The sequence below is a fragment of the Saccopteryx leptura genome, chromosome X, assembly GCF_036850995.1.
Source record: "Saccopteryx leptura isolate mSacLep1 chromosome X, mSacLep1_pri_phased_curated, whole genome shotgun sequence".
Taxonomy (NCBI): domain Eukaryota; kingdom Metazoa; phylum Chordata; class Mammalia; order Chiroptera; family Emballonuridae; genus Saccopteryx; species Saccopteryx leptura.
In genome coordinates, this window is record NC_089516.1 from 70171398 (window position 1) to 70199156 (window position 27759).

General features: G+C 38.6%; 1 protein-coding gene across 1 annotated transcript; it reads left to right on the forward strand.

The window, feature by feature from the left end:
- On the forward strand, positions 1 to 27756 carry VSIG4 (V-set and immunoglobulin domain containing 4). Its single transcript, XM_066357239.1, is given in 9 exon segments — positions 1 to 55; positions 5053 to 5243; positions 5246 to 5307; positions 5309 to 5412; positions 18928 to 18990; positions 19515 to 19592; positions 24686 to 24790; positions 27104 to 27125; positions 27462 to 27756. Coding segments are annotated over 9 exon segments (915 nt in total). The 3' UTR covers positions 27697 to 27756.
- The last annotated feature ends 3 nt before the right edge of the window (positions 27757 to 27759 follow it).

Genomic DNA, 27759 nt, shown 5'->3' on the forward strand with positions numbered 1-27759 from the left:
ATGGGGCTTTTCCTTGGTCTGCTGTTCCTGAGCCACCTAATGGTGGTTACCTATGGTAAGGCTTTTCCTTGGTCTGCTGTTCCTGAGCCACTTAATGGTGGCCCAATGCCACTGCTGGCACAGGCAAAAGGTTGGGAGTGGGGAGAGGTTGGGGTTCAATGATTACTAAGGAAAGCTTATTTTTGCTGAGCAGGTGAGTTTCTGACAATGTTGAAGACCTCTCAGCTTTGGGCAGAAGAGAGGCAGTAGTTAAAGGCTGATGAAGAAGCCAAGAGATAAGGAAATTGAAAAGGATCCTCTCATAGAAAATATCTACATAATTTTATAGTACATGTTTTATCTCCGGTATTCAGAGATGTATACAATGCCAACATTCAGAAGGTATACAATGTCATTCAAATCCCCCGTCCATTTGCTATCTTTCAACTAAAATTCTACCATTATTACTTCAGACTTTGATCCCTCTTAATGCACATATCTCCCAAGGAAGAAATGCTGTTGAAGAGCTATAAGGGGCCTTAAAAATAATCTAGATCCACCCCTCACTGTTATAAACAAGTGTACTTCCAGTGACTGATAATTTATTACTTCCCCAGGTCGTCTAGTCTATCCAGAGGCATCTCCAACTGTTAGAAAATTTGTCCCCATGCTGAACTAAATACTCTTCCCTGTGGCTTCCATCTAAAGGTCCCAGCTCTGTTTCTCTTTGACACACAGATCATATCTGCCCCCTCTATACTATGACAGCCCTTTACATTTCTGAGAACAGACATGTCCCCTTGATTCATCTCTGCTCCATGCTAAACAGCTCCAGATCCTTCAGCTTCTCTTCACAGAACTTGATTTCTCACCACTTTCCAAAGTAACTCACTTCTCGGTGGATATAGCCCAATTTTTCTGGGTTAATTGTGGGAGCTTAATGCTGAATACACATCCTAAGAGAGTTCTGACTATCCTAGTAGCATTATTTCCCTGGGTCTTTCTTTATCTTCAATTATATTCCTGAGAATTGAGATAACCTTTTAAGAAACTAAGACTGAGTGATAGATAAATGCAACCCATAATAAGTCACAAGGGTTCTTGCTGCACTCCTGCTTGTTTCATATTCTTAAAGGATAAGCCTGGATGATGTTAGGTTGGTGTCCTTTAATCTCCAGCTTTCCATAGGTGACTCAGTTTAGGCTGTCCTATCCTGGAGTCCTGTGATTCATCAAATTCTAGAACCTCAAGCTAGAATTAAGTCACCTGAGAGGAAAAAGCATTAGTGGCAGAATTAGTGCTCCTAAAAATAGTGCTTTTTCTACAACTACAAATTTTCATTTTTAACACGTTTTAGAATGCACTTCCCTACCTTTTTCAAATGTGTTGGTTTGAGGTGGGACTTATAGAAAAAAGTCTGGGACTCATAGAAACATTTCGTAAATGTTCATTTTAAATCATGTGTAGGCATGCACATGATATTTCATATATGTATTTTTCCCTAGACTGTGAAGTCTTCTAGACTGGGAAGAAGGGCTTCCCTTTGAGTGGAGGGTTTTAGATTATAGGTTTGAGGTTCAGGACATACTAAATGACCAATATACCTTTTATCTCCCTGGATCTTAGTGTCCCCAGTTCATCTGTACAGTGAGAAAATCAGCATGTCTTTCCCCAAAGGGTCCTACCACTTAGACAGCTCTGCAGGACTGTGGCTTCACTTCTAAAATGTCTCTGGGGACCAGAATCTGCTGTTACATCTAAGACATGTGTTGAAATATTATAATAAAAATATATCTTAACATTTTCATTTTATAAACATTATTAAATTTTATGAACATTTATTATCAAATTAATCTTCTTTTGGCCTGAGCTGTGGTAGTACAGTGAATAAAACATTGACCTGAAATGCTGAGATCACTGGTTCAAAACCCTGAACTTGTTTGTTCAAGGCACATATGGGAGTTGATACTTTCTGCTCCTCCCCATCTTCTCTCTCTCTTTCTTACTTTCTCCCACCTCTCTAAAATTAATAATTAAAAAATAGATTAAATTAATTATCTATCCAGGAGGCATCCCCAAAGGAGAAGAGTAGCCAGACACAGGGATGTCTGGTTGTGAGAAGATTTCAACTTCTGTGTAAAGATTTTACCTTCTGTGTAAAGATAAAAGGAAAAAAGATTCAAATAGGAACCCAGACACAGACTGAGTTTTATAAAGGGGCCCACTCAGAGAAAACTAGGTCTTTTCTTTACTTAGGACCAGTACACAGGCCCCAGACTTTTTTTTGTATAAGTTCAGATCCTGCCAGTAGATTAAAAAACTGTGGTACATTTACACAATGAAATACTACACAGATGTGACAAAAAAGGAAATCTTACGTTTTGTGACAGCATGGATGGACCTGGAGATTATTATGCCAAGTGAAATAAGCCAGGCAGAGAAAATAAGTACCATATGATCTCACTTATATGTGGAATCTAATGAACAAAGTGAACTGAAGAATGGAATAGAGGCAGAGACAGGGTTACAGGGATCAGAGGGACAGCAGTCAGAGGGAAGGATAATGAAAGGATGGGATCAGAGAAGGTGAAAGGATTAGTGAAACTATATATACATAGCAAATAGATACAGATCACAGGTCAGCAAATCCCAGAGGAAAGGAAGGAGGAAACTATGGAAGGGGGCAAAGAGGATGTAATGGGGAGCACATGGTTGGGGGTTAGGGGTGTTATATTGAGTGTGACACTTGAGTCCATGTTAACACAATAAGTTAAAATAAATAAAAATTAAATTAAAAGAAAGTTCAAGTCCTGGACCAGAAAGGGTCTCAGTACTGTTCCCTCTTTCTCAAGTTAAACCCTTTTCCAACAAAAAGCCCTTGAATCAGTGCCAAGTCCTGGTCTTTCTGCGGAGAGGGGTACAATATTTAAATAAAATTCAATTATTTTCTGAGGAATAAAAGCAAGGCTCTAAACTTCTAGGAAAAGCTCTTTAGAAAATAGCAAATGATAGAATTCTTTTGCAGGCAGCCAGGGGATAGAATCCAGCCTTGAATTAACCTCCCTTTAAAACATGTCAGTTAGGCCCAGGTAAGGGGGATTGCTGGCTTCAGCCACATATGAAGCCAGCAATCCCTTAAAAAGTTTAAGAAGTTAAGAAGGCACCTGACCAGGCGGTGGCACAGTGGATAGAGCATCAGACTGGGACGCAGAAGACCAGGGTTCGAGATCCGAGGTCGTCAGCTTGAGCGTGAGCTCATCGGGGTTGAGCAAGGCTCACCAGCTTGAGCCCAAGATCGCTGGCTCAAGCAAGGGGTCACTTGATCTGCTGTAGCCCCCGGTCAAGGCATATATGAGAAATCAATCAATGGACAGCTAAGGAACCACAAAGAAGAATTGATGTTTCTCAACTCTCTCCCTTCCTGTCTATCTGTCCCTATCTGTCCCTCTCTGACTCTCTTTGTCTCTGCCACAGGAAAAAAAAAAGTTAAGAACATAAGAATGCATTAGAGCTTCTGAAAGCTTTTATTCTAGGCCTCTAGGTCCAGCTCTGCTCCTATCTTTGTAACTTTAGCATCTTTAGGATAAGCATCTTTATCTCTCTGGGCCTCAGCCTTGCCCATATGTACCATTAGGGACTACAACTAAGTGGTTTATAAAAGTCCTTAGATCTATCATGCCATTCTAGGAATCCCCAAAATACTATCTTGCCTGGTTCCTCAAGACCTGTTGTACCAAGTACCTAAAATTTGGTGCTTTTCATGGGTCCATAATAAGTAGAGCCCCTCAGGTGTTGAGGCTTTCCTGAAATAGATTTTCTCTATCCAATATTCCAGGAAAGTCAGCAATACTGCTTAATTTGGGCAACGTTTTACAGGCCACTATGTCCTCTCTGGCTTCCCTACAACCTAGGGATGGCCTATTAACTGCATGTAACTTGATAGACTCCATCAGGCAGGGAATGGCAGGTAACTTCCATACCTGTTTGTGTTGTAATTTCTCCTTCAGGTTATTATTAAAGCTGACAATTATCCAATCTAATTAACCTGTCCACCTTGGGAAAACACAATAAAGACTTCTTTAAGACAAGAATAATCAAGACAAATATAAAAAGATTCTCTTGAGACCTGAAACAATATGGGCATTTTTCCAGCACCTACTGAATGTCAATCACTATTCTAGGTGTTTTCACACCTATGAGCTTCACAATAACCATCCTGTAAGGTTCATTATTACTTCCATTTTATCGATAATGACCGAAAACTCAGACAGGTTTAGCAATTTATCCAAGGTCACACAGAGATATATATATGGTAGAACAGATCTTGAACTTATATTGGTGTTATTATTCTTACTCATTATACAGTCTTTCACTATCCCTCTGATCTCACTAGATGCTCCTACTCAATGTTTCTTTAGGCTCTCAGAGTACCACAAGGATTGTTGTAAAGTATAATCAATGCAGTTGAGGTTACCTTTATTTTGGAAATGCCCTCTGCCAAAAATATACTCTCTTTTTATGCTGCTAATAAAGAAAGAGGAGAAGAGAACAATAAAAAAGAAGGATAAATAGGGAAAAGTTTAAAGGATAAGTGGGATAAATGAGGGGGGGAGGAAAGTAAAATAGAAAAAAATGTAATTCTTACAAATCTGGTTACTAACTCTGTCCCATGTCCCTATTCTGAAATGGAAGAGTTACGTCTGACCTAATTCTAGAAGTGATTTCCAGGATTGAGAAATTGGGACTGGCTGTCCATGTTCTTGAAAGACCAGAGTAAGCTATGGGAAAATCCCCAGCAAGTTCCCAGAAAGGGTAGCGTGAGCTAGGCCATGCAGTTCTCCCAAAGTTAAAGGGAAGACATACATACGCATAGACAAAGGCATTTTTAGCTATTCCAGATGTCCTCACAGCAGAATGCTGCTTTGTTTCCCAGGAGGGGAATGTGAGGATGTTTTTATGGGAAGGGGAGGAGGATTTGGGAGGGCTGGAGGAAGATTAGTGGAAAAGAGCCACCCTAGCTCCCAGGTGGTTGTGCCATCTATATCTTCATTTTCCTCTGCTCCCCATTTTCAGGCCATCCCAAAGTTGAAGTGCCTGAAAGTATGACAGGACCTTGGAAAGGGGATGTGAATATCCCTTGCACCTATGGTCCTCTGCAAGGCTACACCAAAGTCATGGTCAAGTGGCTGGTACAACGTGGCTCATACTCAGTCATCATCTTCTTGCGTGACTACTCTGGAGATCTTATCCAGCAAGCAAAGTACCGTGCAGGGGCTGCCTGCACGTGAACCATGAGGTTCTGGGAGATGTGTCCCTCCAACTGAAACCCTGAGATGGATGATCGGAGCCACTACACTTGTGAAGTTACTTGGCAGACCCCTGATGGTAACCAAGTGGTGAGAGATGAGATCATTGATCTTCGTGTCCAGAAACGTGAGTCATTGTGGGGGTATGAAAGTACTGATAGGCAAAGGCCCAATACAGGAGTATAATCCTAGAAAACCCTAAGAAACTCAAAAATATTTGTTAACCTGTACGTAGGATTTCTTCAATTATATGTACTAATTAGAGGAAATGAACAGGCAGAGTATCCTCAGAGTCATCACTCTCATGGCATAATTTAAAATGTTTTGGGAAAGGTTCTTAGCTTTCAAATCTCTACTGCTTCAAGTGTCAGAAATTATAGCATCCATATCTTTGTTTCCCTCTTTGGGCTCTGTGTCTTAAAACTTATAAAAATGAATACATCTTTTCAGGATATTGGATAATGAATTGATGCTGACAGAGAAGCTCTGAGGAAAAAAAATGCAGGGCTTTGACAAGATAAGCTTTGTTGGCTTCACAATTTTACAAATGTGTTCCTCTGTAATGTAAAAATTGTAGATAATCCAAAAACTCTACTTCAACTTAAAGAAGCAATATTAGTTTTTACAGTGAGTTGAATTTTAACTCTAGATAATCAAAAACCCAGATAATTCAAAACAGTACTTAATTTTCTAAAGGAAGCTATTTTTATTTACATTGTTTTACTCACTTCTTTCCTCCCAAGTCAGGAGCCCCTTTTAGTTTTGTTTGCAGACATATACATATCTTTATACCCAGAAAAGATGAATCAGCTTTGTGTTCCCATATCCTTGTAACTTCCCAGAGCCTCCTTTCTTGTCTTCTCTTTGCAGTCTGTTTCCAAGCCTACAGTGACAACTGGCAGTTGCTATGGCTTCACAGTGCTCCATGGAATGAGGATTAGCCTTCAATGCCAGGCACAAGGTTCTCCTCCCATCAGTTATGTTTGGTACAAGGAACAGACTAACAACCCAGAACCCATCAAAGTAGCAACTTTGAATACGTTACTCTTCAAGCTGGCAGTGGTGGCTGATCAGGCTCCTATTTCTGTATTGCCAAAGGCCGGGTAGGCTCTGAGCAACACAGTGATATTGTGAAGTTTGTGGTCAAAGGTGAGCAACCTTCTCTCCTGGTGAATATCTCAACAGATAGCCTTGTTCCAGATTTACCTTGGTAGCATGTCTTTATTCCAGAGAAGAGAGATTGGTGTGTGTGTGCAGATGGGGATTGTGTGTGTGGGAGGGGAGGGGTTGTTAGTGGGTTGTACAATCATGAAGAGAGAAACATTTTGGACTGGTGATACTAGAAATGAAGACAATGCTTGTCACATTGTAGGTTAAAAAGATAAATATGGTAAAGGAAAAAGGACTATTTGCCAGATTTAATAAACAAGAACTCAGCATGTTTTCTCATTGAATTCCATCCACACCTATCTCATGAGATAGCTCAGGGGTCCCCAAACTACGACCCGCGGGCCACATGCGGCCCCTTGAGGCCATTTATCTGGCCCTCGCCACACTTCCGGAAGTGGCACCTCTTTCACTGGTGGTCAGTGAAGCGCAAAGTGCATCATCGTTCATGTGCAGTACTACTTCCAGTGATGCGGGATGCACGCGTCACTGCTCTGGAAGTGTGTCATATCACTTGTTATGGCTAGCAGTGACAAATATGGAACCGGACATTGACCATCTCATAAGCCAAAAGCAGGCCCATAGTTCCCATTGAAATACTGATCAGTTTGTTGATTTAAATTTACTTGTTCTTTATTTTAAATATTGTATTTGTTCCCATTTTGTTTTTTTACTTTAAAATAAAATATGTGCAGTGTGCATAGGGATTTGTTCATAGTTTTTTTTTTTTATAGTCCAGCCCTCCAACTGTCTGAGGGACAGTGAACTGGCCCCCTGTGTAAGAAGTTTGGGGACCCCTGAGATAGCTATTATTACTGTCATTTTAAAGAAAAAGAAACTGAGAGTCAGAAAGGGGAATCTGTTTACCAAGCAACTCACAGCTAGGAAGTTCAAGTCAGATTTTATGTTCTTTTCACTATGTCTGATTGTCTCTCATGCTTGTATCTATACTAACTCCTGAACACTCTTTGGAAACTTATTTGTTTGGTTTGGTGTGTTTTTTATTGTTATTTTGTTATGTTTGGTTTTGCTTTATGAAATAAAACTCAGATTCCTACATAGTTTCTTTAAATTTCCCTCACTTTTCCCTAAAGCCAAATGTAAGTTCTAGTTAACATGTCAATTTAGACTGACTCTGGTTAATCCCAGCATTTTCCTGGGAGCACTACAGACTATGTACATAGAGACTGCAGACAGGACCCTGACCAGTTAGCTCAGTAGTAAAGTGTTGGTCCAGTGTGTGAGTGTTCTGGTTTCAACTCCCCATCAGGGCACACAGATGAAGCAACCATCTGCTTCTCCAATCCCTCCACGTCCCTCTTCTTTCTCTCTTCCTGGCATGCAGCCATGGCTCAATTGGTTAGAGCACATCGACCCTGGGTGCTGAGGATGGCTTCTTGGAGCCTCCACTTAAGGTGCTAAAAATAGCTCAGTTGCAAGCATGGCCCCAGATGAGCAGAGCATCTACCCCAGATGGGGATTGCCAGGTGGAATCTGGTCAGGGCACACGCAGAGGACTGTCTCTCTATCTCCCCTTTTATCAGTTGGAAAAGAAGAAGAACAACAACAACAAAAAGAGTGCAGGCAGGATTTAAATGAACAGCCCAGCAGTGATATTTACAAATGAGTCTTGCTGCCTTCCAACAGATCTCCTTGGAAGGGAAGACACATATTCCAACAAGCCTGCCTTTGCTCAAAACATTTTGCAAACTGTAAAGCCAGGAGCCATGGCCAGGGCCACCATCAGAGAAGCCCAGCCCTTGCAGGTTTGCATTGGATTCGGACAGTCGGTAAAGAAACAACGGAGCCACAAACTGGTGGGCCATTATCTTTAATTCTAGCTTGCACTCGGCGGGCAAGCAAAAATACACAGTGGGCTCCAAAACCCACTCACATTCAGTGCTCACAAAGCCACTGACCTATCCAAGTTTCCCAGAATCAAAAGTTTCCAGCTCACCAGACTCACTCTCCTCATTTCCCCATCTCCCTCCTTTTCCCAGATACAAACTCCACACAAACTGGCATCTCAATCAACACTCCGCCATCCTGGCTGCCTCTCCTGGCCACATGGCCTCCCCCTGCTCTCTGCTCTGCTCCCTCTGCTCTCCCATGCTAATCATCCCAGGAACCAAGAAGGCAAACTCTCGTTCTGCCCCCATTTTATATTGTAGCTTCACAATCTCTAATCCAATATACAAAATAGGGAAGTCTCTAATACAAAGTCACTTCTCTGAGGCATGATTGGATTGTACCACCCCACATCAAAAAGGGTGGGAAAGGCTTAATCCCAAAACCAAGCCCCAGGCTACAATAATTCTCAACACACATTAATATCACCTGGACGACGGCCTCACGTGGACAGCGCTATTTTTAACAAAGTGAGCATAATATATTTTATCTGCCCAACACAAACAAACTGCTTTAAAGAAATTATTCTCAGAACTACCTGAAAATTACTACCATGTGAGGATAGCTCTTTATAAAGAAAGTGAACAAACTATCTTTCTCCAATTTTGTTAGGAGACTGATGTTAGTTTGAGACTACTCCGTTTGATGAGATTTGCTTTGTAAGTTGAGTTTTAGTGACTATGTGCATGCTGTAGGTTCTGGCCTGTCAGTTTTGGGAGGAACATGGACAGTCTCACTAAGAGATAATTATATGAATACTGTACCAGTTCTCTGAGAGTTTATAATCTGGTCAAGCAGAGAGAGCAAGGAATGGCCAGTAAGTCCAAGAATGTGTACTTCATAAAGAAACATGTTGAACGTTTTCCCCTTTCTGTAAGTTAGTTCCTATCCCATCTGGTCAGGACCTTGCTCAAAACCAATAAACCTGTCTATTCCTTATCTCAGTCCATGTTTACAGGCAATGATACAGTGCTCATGACTGCCGCTACTGACAGAAAAGGACATTGAGGCTCTGAGATATTACTCCCAACCTTTGCTTTTTCTGCTGAGTCAAACTTCTAACTCTTGGATTTCTTTATCTGGCTTTCTTCTCTACTTAAATCTTGTTCCATGCATCTGGTCCCCTGTCTCATCTCTGCTCTACACAATTCTCAGTCCCTCATCCTTCTGCCTCAACTACTGGGCAGTTTCTCAGTTCTGGGATGCCCTATAGACCCTGTCTTTGCTCATGCTCTTCAATTGCTTAGCTCTAATCACAATAAAATTATAGACATGCATTTTACCTATGGTAGTTCTTTGCTCTGTGGCTTCCACTGCTTGCCTCCATGCTGTATGCCAATTAATTTGTTCATCTTTTTCCTACTCCTTATAGCTGTTACTCACCTTCTCCTTATCTAAAATCAACACTTCCTCAGATGTGAATGCTATTAATCACCCTCTCTGCCTGGACATTGCCCTAACCATTCTCTCTTGGATTAAAATAAAATTTGCCTTTCTTTTCTCCACAGCAAACCTTCTACCTAAGGTCTTAACCTCTGCTACTTCAACTTTTATTCCACCTATTATCTTCTCCCTAAGACTAATATGTATGAAGGTATGTATATATGTATTTATAATATACACACATATGTATATAAACCTAAAATACTGCTCACAAAAATCAGGGGCTATTTTATACCTTCATACTTATTTTGAAATATCCTCTAATTTCTGTGAGCAGTATATATATATATATATAAATCACATATATATACAATTTTTATATTCAATATAAATTTTTATTATATTTAAGTGATAAGCATAGTGGTTCAACAATCATATATTTACAAAATGGTCCCCTCAATATTTTTAAGTACCCACTTAACACCATACATGGTTATTAAAATGTCATTGATTATATTCCCTATGCTGTACTTTACATCGCTGTGACTATTTTGTATCTACCAATTTTAGTCCATCTTAATCCCTTCACCTTTTTCAACAAGCCTGTCAAAACTCTTCCCCTCTCAGAAACTGTCTTTTTTCTGTATCTCTGGGTCTGTTTCTATTTTGTTTGTTCATTTAATTCTTTAGATTCCACATATGAGTGAAATCATATAGCATTTGTCTTTTCTCTGACTGACTTATTTATTCAGCATAATACCCTCTTGGTCCATCCATGTTGTCATAAATGATAAGATTTCATTATTTTTATGGTTGAATGGTATTCCATTGTATATATGTACCACCACTTTTTTATCCACTTGTCTATTGATGGGCACTTGGGTTGCTTCTATATCTTGGCTATGTTAAATAATGCCACAATGAGTGTATATACTTTCAAAATAGTGTTTTGGGTTTTTTGACTATATATCCAGAATTGGAATAACTGAGTCATAAGGCAATTCAATTACTTTTTTGAGGAAACTCTATAATGCTTTCCACAGTGGCTACACCAATCTGCATTCCCACCAACTGTACATAAGCATTCTTTTTTCTCCACATTCTTGCCAACACTTGTTGTTTCTTGATTTATTTGTGATAGCCATCCTGACAAGTGATATCCACTTTACCATCCTGATAAGGTGATATCTCACTGTGATTTTAATTTGCATTTCTCTAATTATTAGTGACTTTGATCATTGTTTCATATGTCTATTGGTCATATATATGACCACTTTGGAAAAAGAGTCTATTCAGGTCCTTTGCCCATTTTTTTTAAGTGAGTTTTTTTTTTTTTTTTGTATTTTTCTGAAGCTGGAAACAGGGAGGCAGTCAGACAGACTCCCGCATGTGCCCAACTGGGATCCACCCGGCATGCCCACCAGGGGGTGAGGCTCTGCCCATCTTGGGGCGTCGCACTGCCGCAATCAGAGCCATTCTAGCACCTGAGGCAGAGGCCACAGAGCCATCCTCAGCGCCCGGGCAAACTTTGCTCCAGTGAAGACTTGGTTGCGGGAGGGGAAGAGAGAGACAGAGAGGAAGGAGAGGGCGAAGGGTGGAGAAGCAGATGGGCACTTCTCCTGTGTGCCCTGGCTGGGAATCAAACCCGGGACTCCTGCACGCCAGGCCAACACTCTACCACTGAGCCAACCGGTCAGGGACTCCTTTGCCCATTTTTAAATTGAATTGTTTGTATTTTTGTTGTTGAATTGAATAAGTTCTTTATAAATTTTGGATATTAACCCCTTATCAGATGTATTGGAAAATATGCTATCTCAATCATTGGGTTGTTATTTCATTTTAATGTTTTCCTTTGCTATGCAAAAGCTTTTCAGTTTGATATAGTCTCACTTGTTTATTTTTTCTTTTGTTTCCCTCCCTAGAGGAAATATATCAGAAAAAATATTGCTATGAGAATGTCCAAGATTTGACTGCCTATGTTTTCTTTTAGGATTTTATGGTTTCAAGTCTAATACTTAAGTCTTTAGTCCATTCTGAGTTTCTTCTTCTGTATGATGTAAGAAGGTGGTCTAGTTTCATTTTTGTAGGTATCTGTCCAATTTTTCCAACACCAGTTATTGAATAGGTTATCTATACTCCACTGCATGTTTGTGCCTCCTTCATCAAATATTAATTGCTTATAAAGGCATGCGTTTATTTTGGGGCTCTTTATTCTGTTCTATTAATCGGTGTCCTTTTATAATGCCAGTATTATCATATTTTGATTACTTGTAGTATAGTTTGATGTCAGGCAGCTTGCTTTTTCTAACTTTTTTTTTCTTTCTCAAGATCAGTGTTGCTATTTGAGGTTTCTTGTAGTTCCATATTGCTTTTTGGAATATTTGCTCTCGTTCTGTGAAATATGCCATTGGTATTTTGATAAGAATTAAGTTGAATCTATAGATTACTTTGAGTAGTATAAATATTTTAATGATGTTAATTCTTTCTACTTATGGACATGGTATATCCTCCCACTTGTTTGTATATTCTTCAATTTCTTTCATCTTACAATTTTTTGCAAGTACAAGACTTGTACATCTTTGGTTAAATTTATTTCTAGATATTTTATTTCTTTTGATGCAATTATGAATGGTATCATTTTCTTATTTTTTGTTTGTTTGTTTGTTTGTGCTAGAATTATCACAGCAGGTTCATTTACAATTGCCCCAACTAAAAGTTATCAAATGTCCATCAATAGAATGCTAAATAAATTGAAGTACATCTATGATACAAATGGTGCACCACCCAATAGTTCCATGTACCCTATCAAAATAAAGTATTAGTTTTCTTTTCTAATAGGTTATTATATAATATATAAAATGCAACTGACTTCTGGATATTTTGTATCCTGCTTCATTACTGAATTCATTTATTAATTCTAGTAGGTTTTGGTTGAATCTTTATGGTTCTCTATGTACAGTATCATGGTATCTGCAGATAATGAGTTTTATTTCTTTCTTTAAAATGTGGTTGCCTTACATATATATTTTTCTTTTTGTCTGATTATCATGGCTAGGATTTTCCATACTATGTTGAATTATACTGGTTAAAGCAAACATCCCTGTCTTGATCCTGATGTTAAGTAAAACATTCTTAGTTTGTGCCTATTGAGAAGATGTTGGACATGGGTTTGTCATACATGGCCTTATTATATTAAAGTAAGTCCCTTCTATTTCTACTTTGCTGAGAATTTTTATCACAAATGGGGGCTGGATTTCATCAAATGGTTTTTCTGCATCTATTGATATATATGATCATGTGGTTTTTACCCTTCATTATACTTATATGGTGTATCATATTTATTAATTTGCAGATATTACCAACCTTGCATTCCTAGAATAAATGCCATTTGATCATGATGTATGGATTTAATATCTTGCAGGATCCAGTTTGCTAATATATTGTTGAGGATTTTTGCATCTATGTTCATCAAGGATATTGGTTTATAATTTCTTTTTTTTTTTTTTAGTGTTTTTATCTGGTTTTGTAATTAGGATAATGCTGACCTCTCTTGTGTGGGTTAGGTGAGTTCTCCTTGTATTTCAGTTTAGATTGTTTTTGGATTATCTGTGAGTACAAATTGACCCTCAGGCTGGCTGACTGTGAAGATTGGCACTGACCACAGTTTACAGGATGCTATGAGATGAACTGTATTTTGCCTCAGCAGTATCTATTGCCTGATAACACCTCCCTTTGGTTGTGTTGTTTGTGGAGCTAATTGGGTTGTGTTCTAATGTGTCCTGAAGCCAACCATTGGTGTGTTTGTATCTGGGGCTGTTTGGAATAGACTCTGGTGAAGGTCAATATTACACACTGCCTGTGACTGAACTTGAGCAACTTTTTAAGGAGCTACATGTAATTCATAATTTGTAGCTGCTTTGCTGAGCCTGGGTGGATGTGGGTTAGACCAAGTTGCATTCTGTTATATGTTGCCAACAGTATGAGGCCTGGAGTAGGTCTGTGAAACATTCAAGGCACCCTAAGATTTGCCATTACTTGCTGACTGCTCATTAAGCTCAGCTTCTGAAAGAGCCTCAGTCAATATGTGAGTTGATAAAAGAGATTCTCACTGAATCACCAGGTAGAGGTGAGCTATGCTCACCAAGTTAATACAGATTCAAACTTTGTACCAGTGTTAGGTCTAAAGTCACTTAGCAAAAGTCCCGGGTACACCAAGATCAGCTGCCACCCTTTGGGTGCAGCAGATCTTTCTAGTGGGTTTGCATCTCAGGGTGTCATCACAGTGGAGTTAGTACAGTTCATCAAGATAAAACATATTAAGATGTAGCCGTCAGGAAGAAAGGCTCTGCACATATATGGACAGACTTGTTGAGAGGTTTTCTTGAAAGACTACAACATGGGCCAAGGTGGCTGCTGCCTGCAGATCCTACAACCTGGTTCAAGTTTGCCAAATTGGAGCATTAGGGGATCGTCAGGGTGGGCCTAGTGCAGTTCCCCAGGCTAATGCCATGTGGAGATGTGGGCTGGTCCAACACAGGAAATGTGCTGCTGATTGCGCTTGTGGGGATAAAATGACCCTCACTCTACAGCCACACAACTCTGTTTCTCCTTGGGTGTCTCTGGCACTCCCTGGGTTTGCCTAAAATTCTTCAAGAGTTTTTTTCAAGAAATACTACAACCAGGGCCCCAGTAGTAGGTTGCCAACAGGTCCTTTTGTTGGGAGCAAGTTTTACAGTGTGGAGTCTCAAAGAATTGGCAGGGTGGAGCAAAGACATTTTCTTAGGCTAATTCCATATAAAGGAGAATGTTATAACCAAAAAAGACATTGCATCTTAGGCAATGTCAATGAGGGACTCAGCATAAGAATCTTGGTGTCTTTCTAGCTCTCTCCAAAACCACAACCCAATTGCTCCTTTATGACTCCAATCTCCTCTGAGCTATTGACCCTCTGCCAGAACCCAGGGTGAATGCTTATGAGCAAGATTTTATGTGATGGCCCTGGATTTCCAGCAGTTTCTTATTTCATCCAGGCAGACAAAATTCCTTCTAAATTTCACAGCCAGATGTTATGTGGACTTTTTTTTCCAACACTGGTTCTCCAGTCTGGGGAGCCTGACATGGGGTTGAGAACCCTCAATCTTCCAGAGAGACCTCTGCAGCTGAGATATGCTTCCAGATTCTCAACCTCTTCATGTGAATATGGAGCTAGCACCTTTTTGCATCTCTTCCCCTATTACCAGTCTTGATGGGGTTTATTCTGCATATTCTTAGTTATGAGACTTGTTCAACAAGTTTCCAAATGGTTATCCAGGTTGATTGTTCTATAATTTTGTTGTAGTTTTGATATGGTCCTAGGAGGAGGTGAGTGTAACTTTCACCTACTCTGCCACCATCTTGGATCCTTCTATATGTGTTAATTTTTTAAAAAAGCTTTCTCTTTATCTGCCAGCCCATCTCTATGGTCACTACCAACCTCATAAAAAATGTAATTTCTGCTTGCTGTCTTTACCATTTTAAAACAATATGACTTTGTAAATTGTAGTTATTACTGACCTTTAAACAACTAAAACCCAAGACCTCTCCATTTCCACCCATCCTCCTCAACATCTCTGTAGCAGTGGATCATGTTGTACATTCCTTCCTCCTCAAAGCTCTTTTAAACACTATTATCAATACTACTACTCTCTCTTGGTTCTCCTAAGACCTATTTGATTAATTCTTCTAAGAACGTGCTTCTGGTTCTTCCTTTATTCATCCTTTGATTATAAGTTTTCTCAAAGATTGCCTTATCTTTTCATTCTTCCTATGTCTCTGTAGCATTTTATCAAGATTTTATTTACTTCTGTGGCTTTAAATATCCCCTCTAGGCTGATGAAGTTCAAATAAATAATCGAATCCTTAATTTCTTTCCTGAGAGCTAGATCCCAATGTGTATCTTTAATTTTATTCTTGCTTGTCTAAAACTGAACTTAGCAGTTACTCACTAAATATGCACTCCAAACTTATTTAAAAATGCATTCAGTATATTTTACCCCTCCCGTTTAGCCTTTCAGATAATTATCAAGATCACCAAGTGCTATGAATTTAACTAATTAATCACCTCTCTTTATTACTGTATTTCCCCATGTATAAAAAATGCTTCCATGAATAAAACACACCTTAATTTTGGAGCCCGAAATTTGAAAAAAAAATGTATTACATAAAGTTATTGAACTCAAGTTTTATTCATCATAAAATTTATACAACTCCTCATCCATGTGAAAAAGCGAGAAATGCAAGTAAAAAAACTACAATCACTGTATAAGATACAACTAGATTTTAGATCCCAAATTTTTCGAAAAAAGGTGCTTCTTCTGCATGGGGAAATATGGTAATCTCCTTTTTTTCTATACCCTTGTAATTTCATTATTTTTTTCAATCGACTTTTAAAGAAATTCCCCATGTCCATTCATTCTCACCAAAACATCAACTTATTCAGTATTTATTGATTATCTACTTTATGTTGCTAGGTATAAAATTCATTATTGGTTCTCCATGGTCTGGCAAATTACTTGGCACTTAAGAGGCACTTAATGAATATTTATCAATAAATAAACAAAATATGTCACACCTTCACCTTCAAAACCCTACCACACTATTGTCGGAATTATTTTCCCAAAACTTAAATTGGGCAATGTTTACTTCTTCCTCAAAAACCTGTTACTATCAATGGACCTGTCCACCAAGGAACAAAGCCTAAATTTCTTTAGTCAGTCACTAGCTTATGTATCCGCCCTTATCTTCTAACATCTCTCTCCACATCTGAAACATAAAATTTTTGTTCTCTCTGCCTCAGTGTTCTTTCTCCTTTGTAACTTAACCTTTCACTGGCATCTACTTTTTAATATATACTTCAAATACTATATGATTAAACATTTCAAAGTATACAATTTAGTGGTTCAGGTGGTTGTGCAACCATCATTATAATTATCTTATTCCAGAACATTTTAATTATCCCAAAAGGAAATGCTATACCAATTAAACAGTCACGTTCATTTCCCAGTCCTCAAGCCCCTAGAAATAACTAATCTGCTCCTTATTTCTATGAATTTACCTATTCTGGTTATTTCATATAAATTTCACCATACAATATGTGACTTTTGCATATGATTTCTTTTACTTAGCACAGTGTTTTTGAAGTCCATCTTTGCTGTAAGATATAGTTATACTTTATTCTTTTTATTGAAAGATAATATTTCATTGCACGGATTTAACACATTATAAGCCATTCATCAGTTAATGGGCATTTGGATCATTTTTACTTTTGGGGTATTATAAATATTGTTGTTGTGAACAATAATGTAAAAGTTTTATGTATATATTTTTTTCAGTTTCCCTAAATCTGTGATTAAGAGAGGAATTGATGGGTCATGTAGTCATTCCATGTTTAACTTTTTGAATAACAGCTAAAGTCTTTCCCAAAGTGGTTGTACTGTTTTATATTCTCACCAGCAATATGTGCATTACAACTTCACATTCTCACCAACTTGTTATTCTTATTCTATGTTTTATTTTATTTATTTATTTATTTATTTGTTTGTTTAGAAGGACAGACAGGGACAGACGGACAGGGAGAGAGATGAGAAGCATCAATTCTGTGTTGTGGCACTTTAGTTGTTCATTGACTGCTTTCTCATATGTGCCTTGATGGGGGCTTCAGCCGAGCCAGTGACCTCTTACTCAAGCCAGTGACCTTAAGGTCAAGCCAATGACCTTGGGCTTTAAGCTAGTGACCTTTAGGCTCAAGCCAGTGACCATAGAGCCATGTCCATGATCCCACACTCAAGCCAGTGACCCCGCACTCATGCTAGTGAGTCCATGCTCAAGCCGGATGAACCCACGCTCAAGCCAGTGACCTTGGGGCCTCGAACCTGGGTCCTCCACTTCCCAGATTGATTCTATATCCACTATGCCACTTCCTGGTCAAGCTTGAGTGAGATTTTAGCATGTTTCTCTTTACTTGTTCCTTGGTTGCTTCTCATAAGTGCCTTGACTGAAGAATGCAAGACAATAGTGACCTCTTGTTCAAGCCAGCTACCCTGCACTCAAACTGCAAAGCTCATGTTCAAGCTGATGACTTTGAGGTTTCCCACCATGGACCTTAGAGTCTTAGGGTAGCCCTCTAAATACTGTACCACCACCAGTCAGGACCATTCAAAATCTCAAGGCTAGCCATAGGTAAAAACGCACAGCCTTTTTATGTCTTTTCTGATTATGTACACAGCTTTATGCATTTGTGTGGCCTTCTAGATTCCTGGAAAAGAGTCAGAGCTTTTCTAAGTTCTTATAAACATCTCATTGATCAGTTTTTGTAAATTTATTTTTTAGTTAGGTTCTTGTTTCTGTCAATTGCTTTTTTTTTTTTCAAACAACTATGTGAGAGATTTTTCTCCTCCCTGGAGAGAGTTTTGGCACCCAGTGACCAATAGAGACAAACTTTTTAAATTAGGTCTTTCAGGAAACTGCCACACAAGTCAAATCATAACAATAGTTTGGAACTTAAATCTGTTCTGCTTATCTAATTGTGTTTAATTTAAAGTTTACTACTTCACTGTTGAGAGGTAATGAGGTTAGGGTAAGTTAAAATGCCATGAAATATATAAGTTCCTAACAATACTGGTGTGTTTTTCTTCCACAAATCCTCCCTGGGTTCATACAAACTTTTGGCTAATTTTCCAAATTCTGAAAAATAAGTTGATTATGAAAATTTTGCCCATTATTTTATTGCTTTTGTGAATAGTGATTATTCAGAGGTCATTATTCTACCATTTACACTGACATCACCCACAGACACCTTCTTTGTGATACTTTCTAAGTCTCTTTCAAAAGAATAAACAGTTAAAAATAGTTAAAATTAGTATAAACAAATCTTTTTCCCATCCAAGTTTAAAGACACTTCGGACTCTAACTACACACTTCTTGTCTATCTATAAACCCTGGGTTAAAATAATGCTGTCTTAGAATAATTTTAAGTTTAAACAGGTGAGACACAACTTTCATGACATACAGTTATCATAACAGAAGAATTCAGTCAGGTCCAAGTATGGAATTTCTTGGTCTTTACTTATTTTCCAATATTTCTATGTTATTCAACTGTTCACTCAAGGGTGCCAGAAACCTTGAAATAGTTTCTTTTTCCTTGCAGACTCCTCAAAGCCATACAAAACCAAGACTGGGACATCTACAATCATATATTCCCCTTCAGAATGTAAGTTTTTCTATGGTTCATTTTGAATTGAGAGAGGTCTAAAATAGTGACATAAATACCAAGGGAGAAGGGACAATGCCATTAGATGAGTGACTAAGAGGTTACAGAGTTCTTCAAAAAGAACATAGTAATAATGTAATGGAAATAAAAGGGAGATATCAAACATTAATGATTATGAAGAAGTGGAATCATGAATATGTATATCTATATGTATATATATATATGTGTGTGTGTGTATGTGTGTGTGTATGTACATATATATACTTCTTTTGTGAAAACTTCTGAAGCAAAAGAAAAGAGACAAGAATAATCTCATGAGGAAAGAGAAAACTAAAGACTTCTAGTCTGATCCTAGTCTCACTTTCTGTAGGACTTTGAACATGTTGCCTTCCCTCTTTGGGCCTTCTTCTCACTACCAACAGTAATAAGCTAAAGTTACTTCACCTCATAGTAGTAGTATTCAAAGACATACCCAGGAATTGGCTGGAATAGGGCACTCTGATATTAATACCCTGTTGTCATAGCAACACCCACAGTGAACTCATCCTGGGACTGGACCACTGAAATGAATAAATATCTTGGGGACACCAGTGCTGGGCCAGGTAAGGACAATGTCACAACTTCTATCCTTTCTTTTTGGTTCTAAAATTTGCAAATGACATCTTCTTCAATGTATATTGTTCTATGGAATTCAACTCTGAAAACATTACCTACTGTGGTCCAGACAATGGTCAAAGAGATAAGGAGTGTAGGTGGGATGGATAAGAGAAATATATATACAAGGATAAGCAAAGTCAGAGTGGGGGTAAGGGAAGTGGCAAATGTGTTCTTAGCTGGTTCTTTATGACCATATTTCATAAATATTCTAAGAAAGAATAGAAGTGGATTTATGACCCCACCCAGCTCTTCTAAAAAGATGAGCATCAGGTCAGGTAAGGGTAATGGCAGGGCCTCATTGCCAGAGCTCTACATCAGGGTTTACCCTGCTGTTTCCAACTGACTTCTGATTCATCAAAAGTTTTTTTTTCATCAAAAGTTTGTTTAAAATAAAATATTATATTTATTAATTTTAGAGAGGAAGAGAAAGAGAGTGTGAGAAACATCAATTTATAGTTCCACTTATTTATGCAATCAATGGTTGATTCTTGTATGTGTCCTGCTCAGTGATCAAACCCATAACCTTGATATCTCAGGACAACTCTAACCAGATGAGCTACCTGGCAAGAGCAGAAGTTGCCTTTTCACATTGCAATGTTTAGCTTTCTATTCTTTAAATCTGTTCTTTCTTCTCCCACCCTAAATTATTTTTATGCTCTACTATCTCCCACTTTGATTACACCAATAATCTAATCTATCTTCCTATGGGATTGCTAGCCTTAACCAATCTTTTACCTAGTCATTTGCAATAGATTTAAAAGAAAAGGAGGGTTATAGCATGTTGTTTACAAGCATTCAGAGGCTTCTCACTGACTACAAGATTAAGTAGGGGCATTAATGATCCTTTCCTTGTAAACTCACTTCTCCAGCATTCTTAAAAAACCTTTTGACCTTTACATTTCATGCTTTCTTTTTTTTTATTAATTTTACTAGGGTGACATCTCCAGGTTATCTTGTCAATCAATTATGTTGCATACCCATCACCCATAGTCAGATTGTCCTCCATCATCTTCTATCGAGTTTTCCTTGTGCCCCTCCCCCTCTCCCTTTTCCTCTCCCTCCCCCCCCCCCCCCGTAACCACCACACTCTTATCAATGTCTCTTAGTCTCGTTTTTATGTCCCACCTACATATGGAATAATGCAGTTCTTGTTTTTTTCTGATTTACTTATTTCACTTCGTATAATGTTATCAAGATCCCACCATTTTGTTGTAAATGATCTGATATCATCATTTCTTATGGCTGAGTAGTATTCCATAGTGTATATGTGCCACATCTTCTTTATCCAGTCTTCTATTGAAGGGCTTTTTGGTTGTTTCCATGTCCTGGCCACTGTGAACAATGCTGCAATGAACACGGGGCTGCATGTGTCTTTACATATCAATGTTTCTGAGTTTTGGGAGTATATACCCAGTAGAGGGATTGCTGGGTCATAAGGTAGTTCTATTTTCAGTTTTTTGAGGAACCACCATACTTTCTTCCATAATGGTTGTATTACTTTACATTCCCACCAACAGTGTATGAGGGTTCCTTTTTCTCCACAGCCTCTCCAACATTTGCTATTACCTGTCTTGTTAATAATAGCTAATCTAACAGGTATGAGGTGGTATCTCATTGCCGTTTTGATTTGTATTTCTCTAATAACTAATGAAGATGAACATCTTTTCATATATCTGTTGGCCATTTGTATTTCTTCCTGAGAGAAGTGTCTGTTCATGTCCTCTTCCCATTTTTTAATTGGATTGTTTGTTTGTTTGTTGTTGAGTTTTATGAGTTCTTTGTATATTTTGGATATTAGGCCCTTATCTGAGCTGTTGTTTGAAAATATCATTTCCCATTCAGTTGGTTGTCTGTTTATTTTGTTGTCAGTCTCTCTTGCTGAGCAAAAACTTCTTAGTCTGATGTAGTCCCATTAATTTATTTTTCCCTTCACTTCTCTTGCCTTTGGAGTCAAATTCATAAAATGCTCTTTAAAACCAAGGTCCATGAGTTTAGAACCTATGTCTTCTTCTATGTACTTTATTGTTTCAGGTCTTATATTTAGGTCTTTGATCCATTTTGAATTAATTTTAGTACAGGGGGACAATCTGTAGTCGAGTTTCATTCTTTTGCATGTGGCTTTCCAGTTTTCCCAGCACCATTTGTTGAAGAAGTTTTCTTTTCTCCATTGTGTGTTGTTGGCCCCTTTATTAAAAATTATTTGACCATATATATGTGGTTTTATTTCTGGACTTTCTATTCTGTTCCATTGGTCTGAATGTCTATTTTTCTGCCAATACCATGCTGTTTTGATTGTCATGGCTCTATAATATAGTTTGAAGACAGGTATTGTAATGCCCCCAGCTTCATTCTTTTTCTTTAGGATTGCTTTGGCTATTCAGGGTTTTTTATAGTTCCATATAAATCTGATGATTTTTTGTTCCATTTCTTTAAAAAATGTCATTGGAATTTTGATGGAAATTGCATTAAGTTTGTATATTGCTTTGGGTAATATGGCCATCTTGATTATATTTATTCTTCCTATCCAAGAACAAGGAATATTCTTCCATCTCATTGTATCTTTTTCGATTTCCCTTAACAATGGTTTGTAGTTTTCATTATATAAGTCCTTTACATCAAAAGTTTTAAGGATACTTAATCCGTGGTCTCAGAAATCCAAATTCAAAAAAGACACTCTTTTGTGTTCTACCTGGAACTAATAGTCATCTGGTATATACTAGTACAATTTCATTTATTGTTTAAATAATAAAATAATTTTGCACTTAGTTGGTAATTTGATACTTCCCTTAACTGCTGAGCTCCCCATTATCACTTGGGCTGCCCTGGTCAATTTCTCAGAACTCTCCAAACTACTCCATAGTGTTTCAACAAAAACATTGATGATTAGTATTGCAGGGGACCTCTAAGACTCCATGTCTATAATAGGCATCTGTTTTGATTGGTTGGTGCTAAATAGTTTGATGACTATCATTCCTGATATCATAATTTAGCTGCTTATAATTTATAGTGGAATTCTTAATACTTTTGTACTTCTCCAGCCCTGGTTTCAGAGTTTCTTAGTTATCTCTAGACTTATCTGTAACCTGTTTGATGTGCCACCTTTACATTGCCACCTTTGGCTTGAAGGTTTCCATAACTCCATGCCTCTCCCAGGGCAAAATCTAATGAGAGAAGGGAGATTAGAAGATACTTCTTGGAGGTTTGGTTTGGGAAAATGAGGAGATAACCCCAGGAGGAATAAGAATTATCAGATATTGCATCTGTGCCCTACATCCTCTATCAAGTTTTTCACTATTTAACTTCCTCCAAGGGAGAATCTTCTTTTATTTTTATCTATTTGGTGCTTGGGTTCTCTCAGCATTAACCATAACTCTGAGGACCACAAATATCAAACTTCCAAGACAGAAAGAATATCTTGGATTCTAAGAAAAACAAAGCCAGTTGCTGCAACAAATCCTCAGGGTGCTGGGATTCCTTTACCTGTATCTTTGTATCTTTCAGTCTTGCCCCCTAGATTCAGATAGCTATAGTACTTTAGACATCATCCAATCTTTTCATTGAAATTATGGGAAAATTAAAGCCTAATCAAGAATTTGATTAAAGTCACTGTATTTATTTTTCTACAACTGTTATAAATATTGCCCCTATATAAGTGCCTTAAAATAACACAAATGCAGTATCCCTCAATTATGAAAAGCAGAAGTCTGACAGACTTCTAAACACACTTCTGACACATTAGCTAAAATCGACATGTCAGCAGAACTGTTCTTTTTTTCTTTTTCTTTTTCTGAAGTTGAAAACGGGGAGGCAGTTAGACAGACTTCCGCATGTGCCCGACTGGGATCCACCCGGCAGACCCACAAGGGGGGGGTGCTCTGCCCATCTGGGACGTCGCTCTGTCGTGACCAGAGCCACTCTAGCACCTGGGACAGAAGCCAAGGAACCATCCCCAGCACCCAGGCCATCTTTTGCTCCAATGGAGCCTCAGCTGCAGGAGGGGAAGAGAGAGACAGAGAGGAAGGAGAGGGGGAGGGGTGGAGAAGCAGATGGGCGCCTCTCCTGTGGGCCCTGGCCAGGAATCGAACCCGGGACTTCCGCACGCCAGGCCGATGCTCTACCACCGAGCTAACCGGCCAGGGCCAGAACTGTTCTTTTTGGAGATTTTTGGGAAGAATCAGTTTCTTTGCCCTGTCCAACTTCTAAAGATTCTTGACTCTTGGCCTTCTCACACCATTTTCAAAAGCAACAATGTTGCATCCTTAAATCTGACTCTTACCTCCTCTTCTGTTTCCTTCTTTCACTTTTTCAAAACTCTTGTGATTTTATTGAGCCTACCCAGATAATTCAAAATAATATTCCCATCACAATGTCAGCTAATTAATAACCTTAAATCAAACTGCTACCTTAATACCTCCTTACAATGTAAACTAACATACTGATTCCGGAGATTTGGGTGTGAACATATTTGGAAGACCAATATTCTGCTTGCCACAACAATACAGCAAGTAAATAACAGATCTAGGACTGGAAGATCAATCTAGATGTTTTCTTCAGCTTGTAGACATGATTAGGATAAGTAACCCTAGGCGAATAAGTGGGGATATGTTTTGAGGAAAAAGAAACCTGAGTACTTGGCCAGAGAGTGTGAAAGAAATAATTTTGCAGCCAGAAATAATTAACAATAATCTCAAGAAAGTAACATTTTTGTAAGGCTGATAAGTCAGGATACTACTTTCTTCTCTCTAAGAATAGGTGAAAACCTCTCATGTTAGCTCCACGGAAAGCATGGAGGACTAATAAAAATACCCAGGCCTATCAGCCATCACCAATGGATGAAAAAACTTGTTTATACATGGAGTCTCTAGCCTCTCTCAGGTCTTTGTCATTGACCTGAGATTTTGTTTGTCTCCAAGAAACTTAGGAGAAGATGGAAAATGGAAAAGAAGGTGGTGTGGGCTAGTCTGGGGTGCTTATTTGCATCTCTCTTTCTGAAAAAAAATTTTAACTAGATATCACTTTGTCTTGTTTTGCCTTCTAGAAAAGGGCCTGCCTATGTTTGTCATAATTTTCATCATCTTCCTGTGTTGTATTATTGTCTTCACCATAGTTTATATTATGTTTTGCCAGAAGATGTCCCAACAAGGTGAGTAATGAATATGACTTGGTAGCTCTTGGTCATTCATTCATTTCGGCAGTATAGTTGAGCATAAACTCTGAACCAAGCACTGTGTTAGGCATTTCAAAGGGTTTTCAACCTAGTTGGGGTGTGAGGGTAGGGGTAAATAAAGACAGATATGCAAGGTAATAATATCAATACAACATATAAAAATTAATTTAAAAATCTTTGGTACCCAGCATAATACAACCATCTCTGTGATGGGTTGTCTAATAAGGATGCAAAAGAAAGAGAAGTCCCAATCTTTGGCCTTAGGTTGTTTACAATTTATTTAGGAAATTTAATGTATAAGCATGGACTTTATCAATAGTGATACATAGCAATAAAGGCTATGGACTCAGAACCTAGAGTTCAATACAGTAGATGTTAAAGGAATCCAGAGAGAAGGAAAGTTAGTTAGGGACAGAGTAGTTAGCAAAGACTTTCAGAAGAAGGTGGGACTATGACCAGGCCCTGGAGAATGTAAACAATTTGGAAAGGGGTATTTTTCTAAGAAGGAGGAACTATATGAGTAAAGGTGTAAAAGCTTAAAAGATAACTGTTAGTGAGGTTATTAATAAAGAAAATTTATTTAGCTGAAAAACTGGGGAAATAAACAAGGAAAAATAAAAGTTAATTTCTGATATAGAATGTCTTGAATGACATACTAAGTAAGGAATCTGGACTTTCTTGTCTAGGCCTTGTAGAGATACTTTCTCTACAAAAGTATCTCTTGGGGTGTGAGGGTAGGGATAAATAAAGACAGACCTTTCTATAAAACACCAAAAAAAATTTTTTTAAACAAAGGAGTGACATGAAGAAGGTACGGTTATCAGAGGAATTTTAGCACTGTGAGCCAACAGAGAAAGAAAGAGAGGATTTAGATGTTGATTTCTAAGTATAATCTAGCTACTCCTCAATACCTGCTGCACCAACTGTTTTACCTATTACTAGTATATCTATCCCATGGTAACAGCTTCTATTCCCAAATAGCCTACTTTCCACATGGGTCTCTCCAGTGAAAGAAGAGAAAGGAATCTTGAGCATCTTCTTTTTCTGGATCTTAAGTATCAGCTCTGGTCTTGGCTAGTTAACATGGCTATGAACCGTGAGGCTAAACTTGGGAGTGGAGATATCTTAAGTGGTCACAAATCGCAAGAATTCTAAAAGTAAAACATTTAATATAGTCTCAATGATACTGGCTATAAATTGTAACCATATTAGTTTGTTTCCTTCACAGAAACATTCTAGGTTTTTTCATGACCCAGAGAATAGAACTCAAAATGTAATATTTTATTAAAGATCCCCTGTAAATTGACTCTACCTTTTCTCTACCCTTACTGCCCCTTTATACCTACTTTCATTTCAAGTCACTGAAGTTATATAGGCAAATAGGCTGTATACCTCACATCTTTCTGCTTATTCCCCTCCTGGATCATCTTCCTAGAATTCTTGTATTTTACCTCTCTATAAAGGAAACAATCGTGAAACATCAGTCTGAGTCAACATGTAGTTACTGGGAGCCTATTATGTGCCAGGCATTGGGCATACAAAAATGTAATAGATACATCCCCTGAAGTAGAAGCTATCAGGCCAGTGGGGGAGATAAGACATTGGAAATACAAGGCTCTATCACAAAACGGAAGGCATACTGCAACATGCCAGTTTAAATTTGTTGTATAATGCATTCATTCCCATTTGTATTCCTGCAAGATTATAAGCCCCTAAAGGATAGTACTAAGACACATTCATCTTTATATCAGCTATAGAGTTTTTAAACCTGCATGAAATGTAGATATTTTTCCTATGGAATAATGATGACCTATTTCAGGACTTTTCATGGTGCAGGGTGGAGCTGGGTGCATTTGGGAATGGCTTAGGCCATGGTCCTGATATCAGAGTAATTCAGCTCCTTCTGTCTGGGCTCTGTCATGGCTTGCCAAGTTTCATACAAAGACTTCCTGGGGACCTTCAGCAAGATCCCTGGGTGGAAAGTCGATTCAGTTACAGTGTCCCTCTCCCCACCACACTAAGCTATTGTTCCAGCACAACGTCTTGAGTCAGAGTATGCCAAAGAGAGCAGTTAACCAAATGTGCTTCCTCTTCCTTTCCTTGAGACAGTTACATCCTTGTGTTTCAACACACCTTCCCAATATTTTCCAGTTGTTGGAAAGCTGAACTTATCAAAGGACCCCTCTATTTCTCCTCTTCCTTCATTTTTTGACTGGTATCCAAGGTCTATCCTTGGCCCTTGTTCACTCCTCATAGAGATTTCTGACCTTATTTCTCCTTCTTTTCTAGAACACGTCTATGAAGTGGCCAGGTAAGATAGCTTCTCTCTTCTTTCTTCTAAGTCTTTCCCTGCCCTTAATTCTTTATGTCACTGGCATGGAAAAAAAGGGGTTTGGCACAGACACAATTCTAATCCCAAACACTTTCAGGGTCAGGGCACAGGTTTTCTTCCCTCTCTGAAGCACCTCCTGATGTACTGTCATGGCCCACCCAACTCACATGATAATTCAGTTCCATCAGCTCTTTGCTCCCAGAATCTCTGGGTGACAGCCTGAGGATCAGTTGACAAGAATTGGGACAGAAAGGTGGGAAACCAAGGTCTTACCCTCAAGTCCTTTCTTATGGATGGTGGACTCTTGGGCCACAGGAAGCATGCCAAGGAGGTCAGTGGCACTGGTGAAACCATGAAGGTGGCTATCTTTGAAAGTGGTTGCTCCAATAAAGAGCCACTTTTCCAGATTCTAGGCAACTATTTTGATGAACCCTGCCTGGACCAAGAGTACCAGATCATCACTCAGATAAATGGTGACTACGCTCGCCTACTGCATGCAGTTCCTCCGGATTATAAGCTTCTGATCTCTAAGGACAAGAGTGTCTGCTAAAACTGCTCTACTAGACCAGGGTTTGCTGACATAATTACCTTTTAGCCCCTACCTTTTGTATTA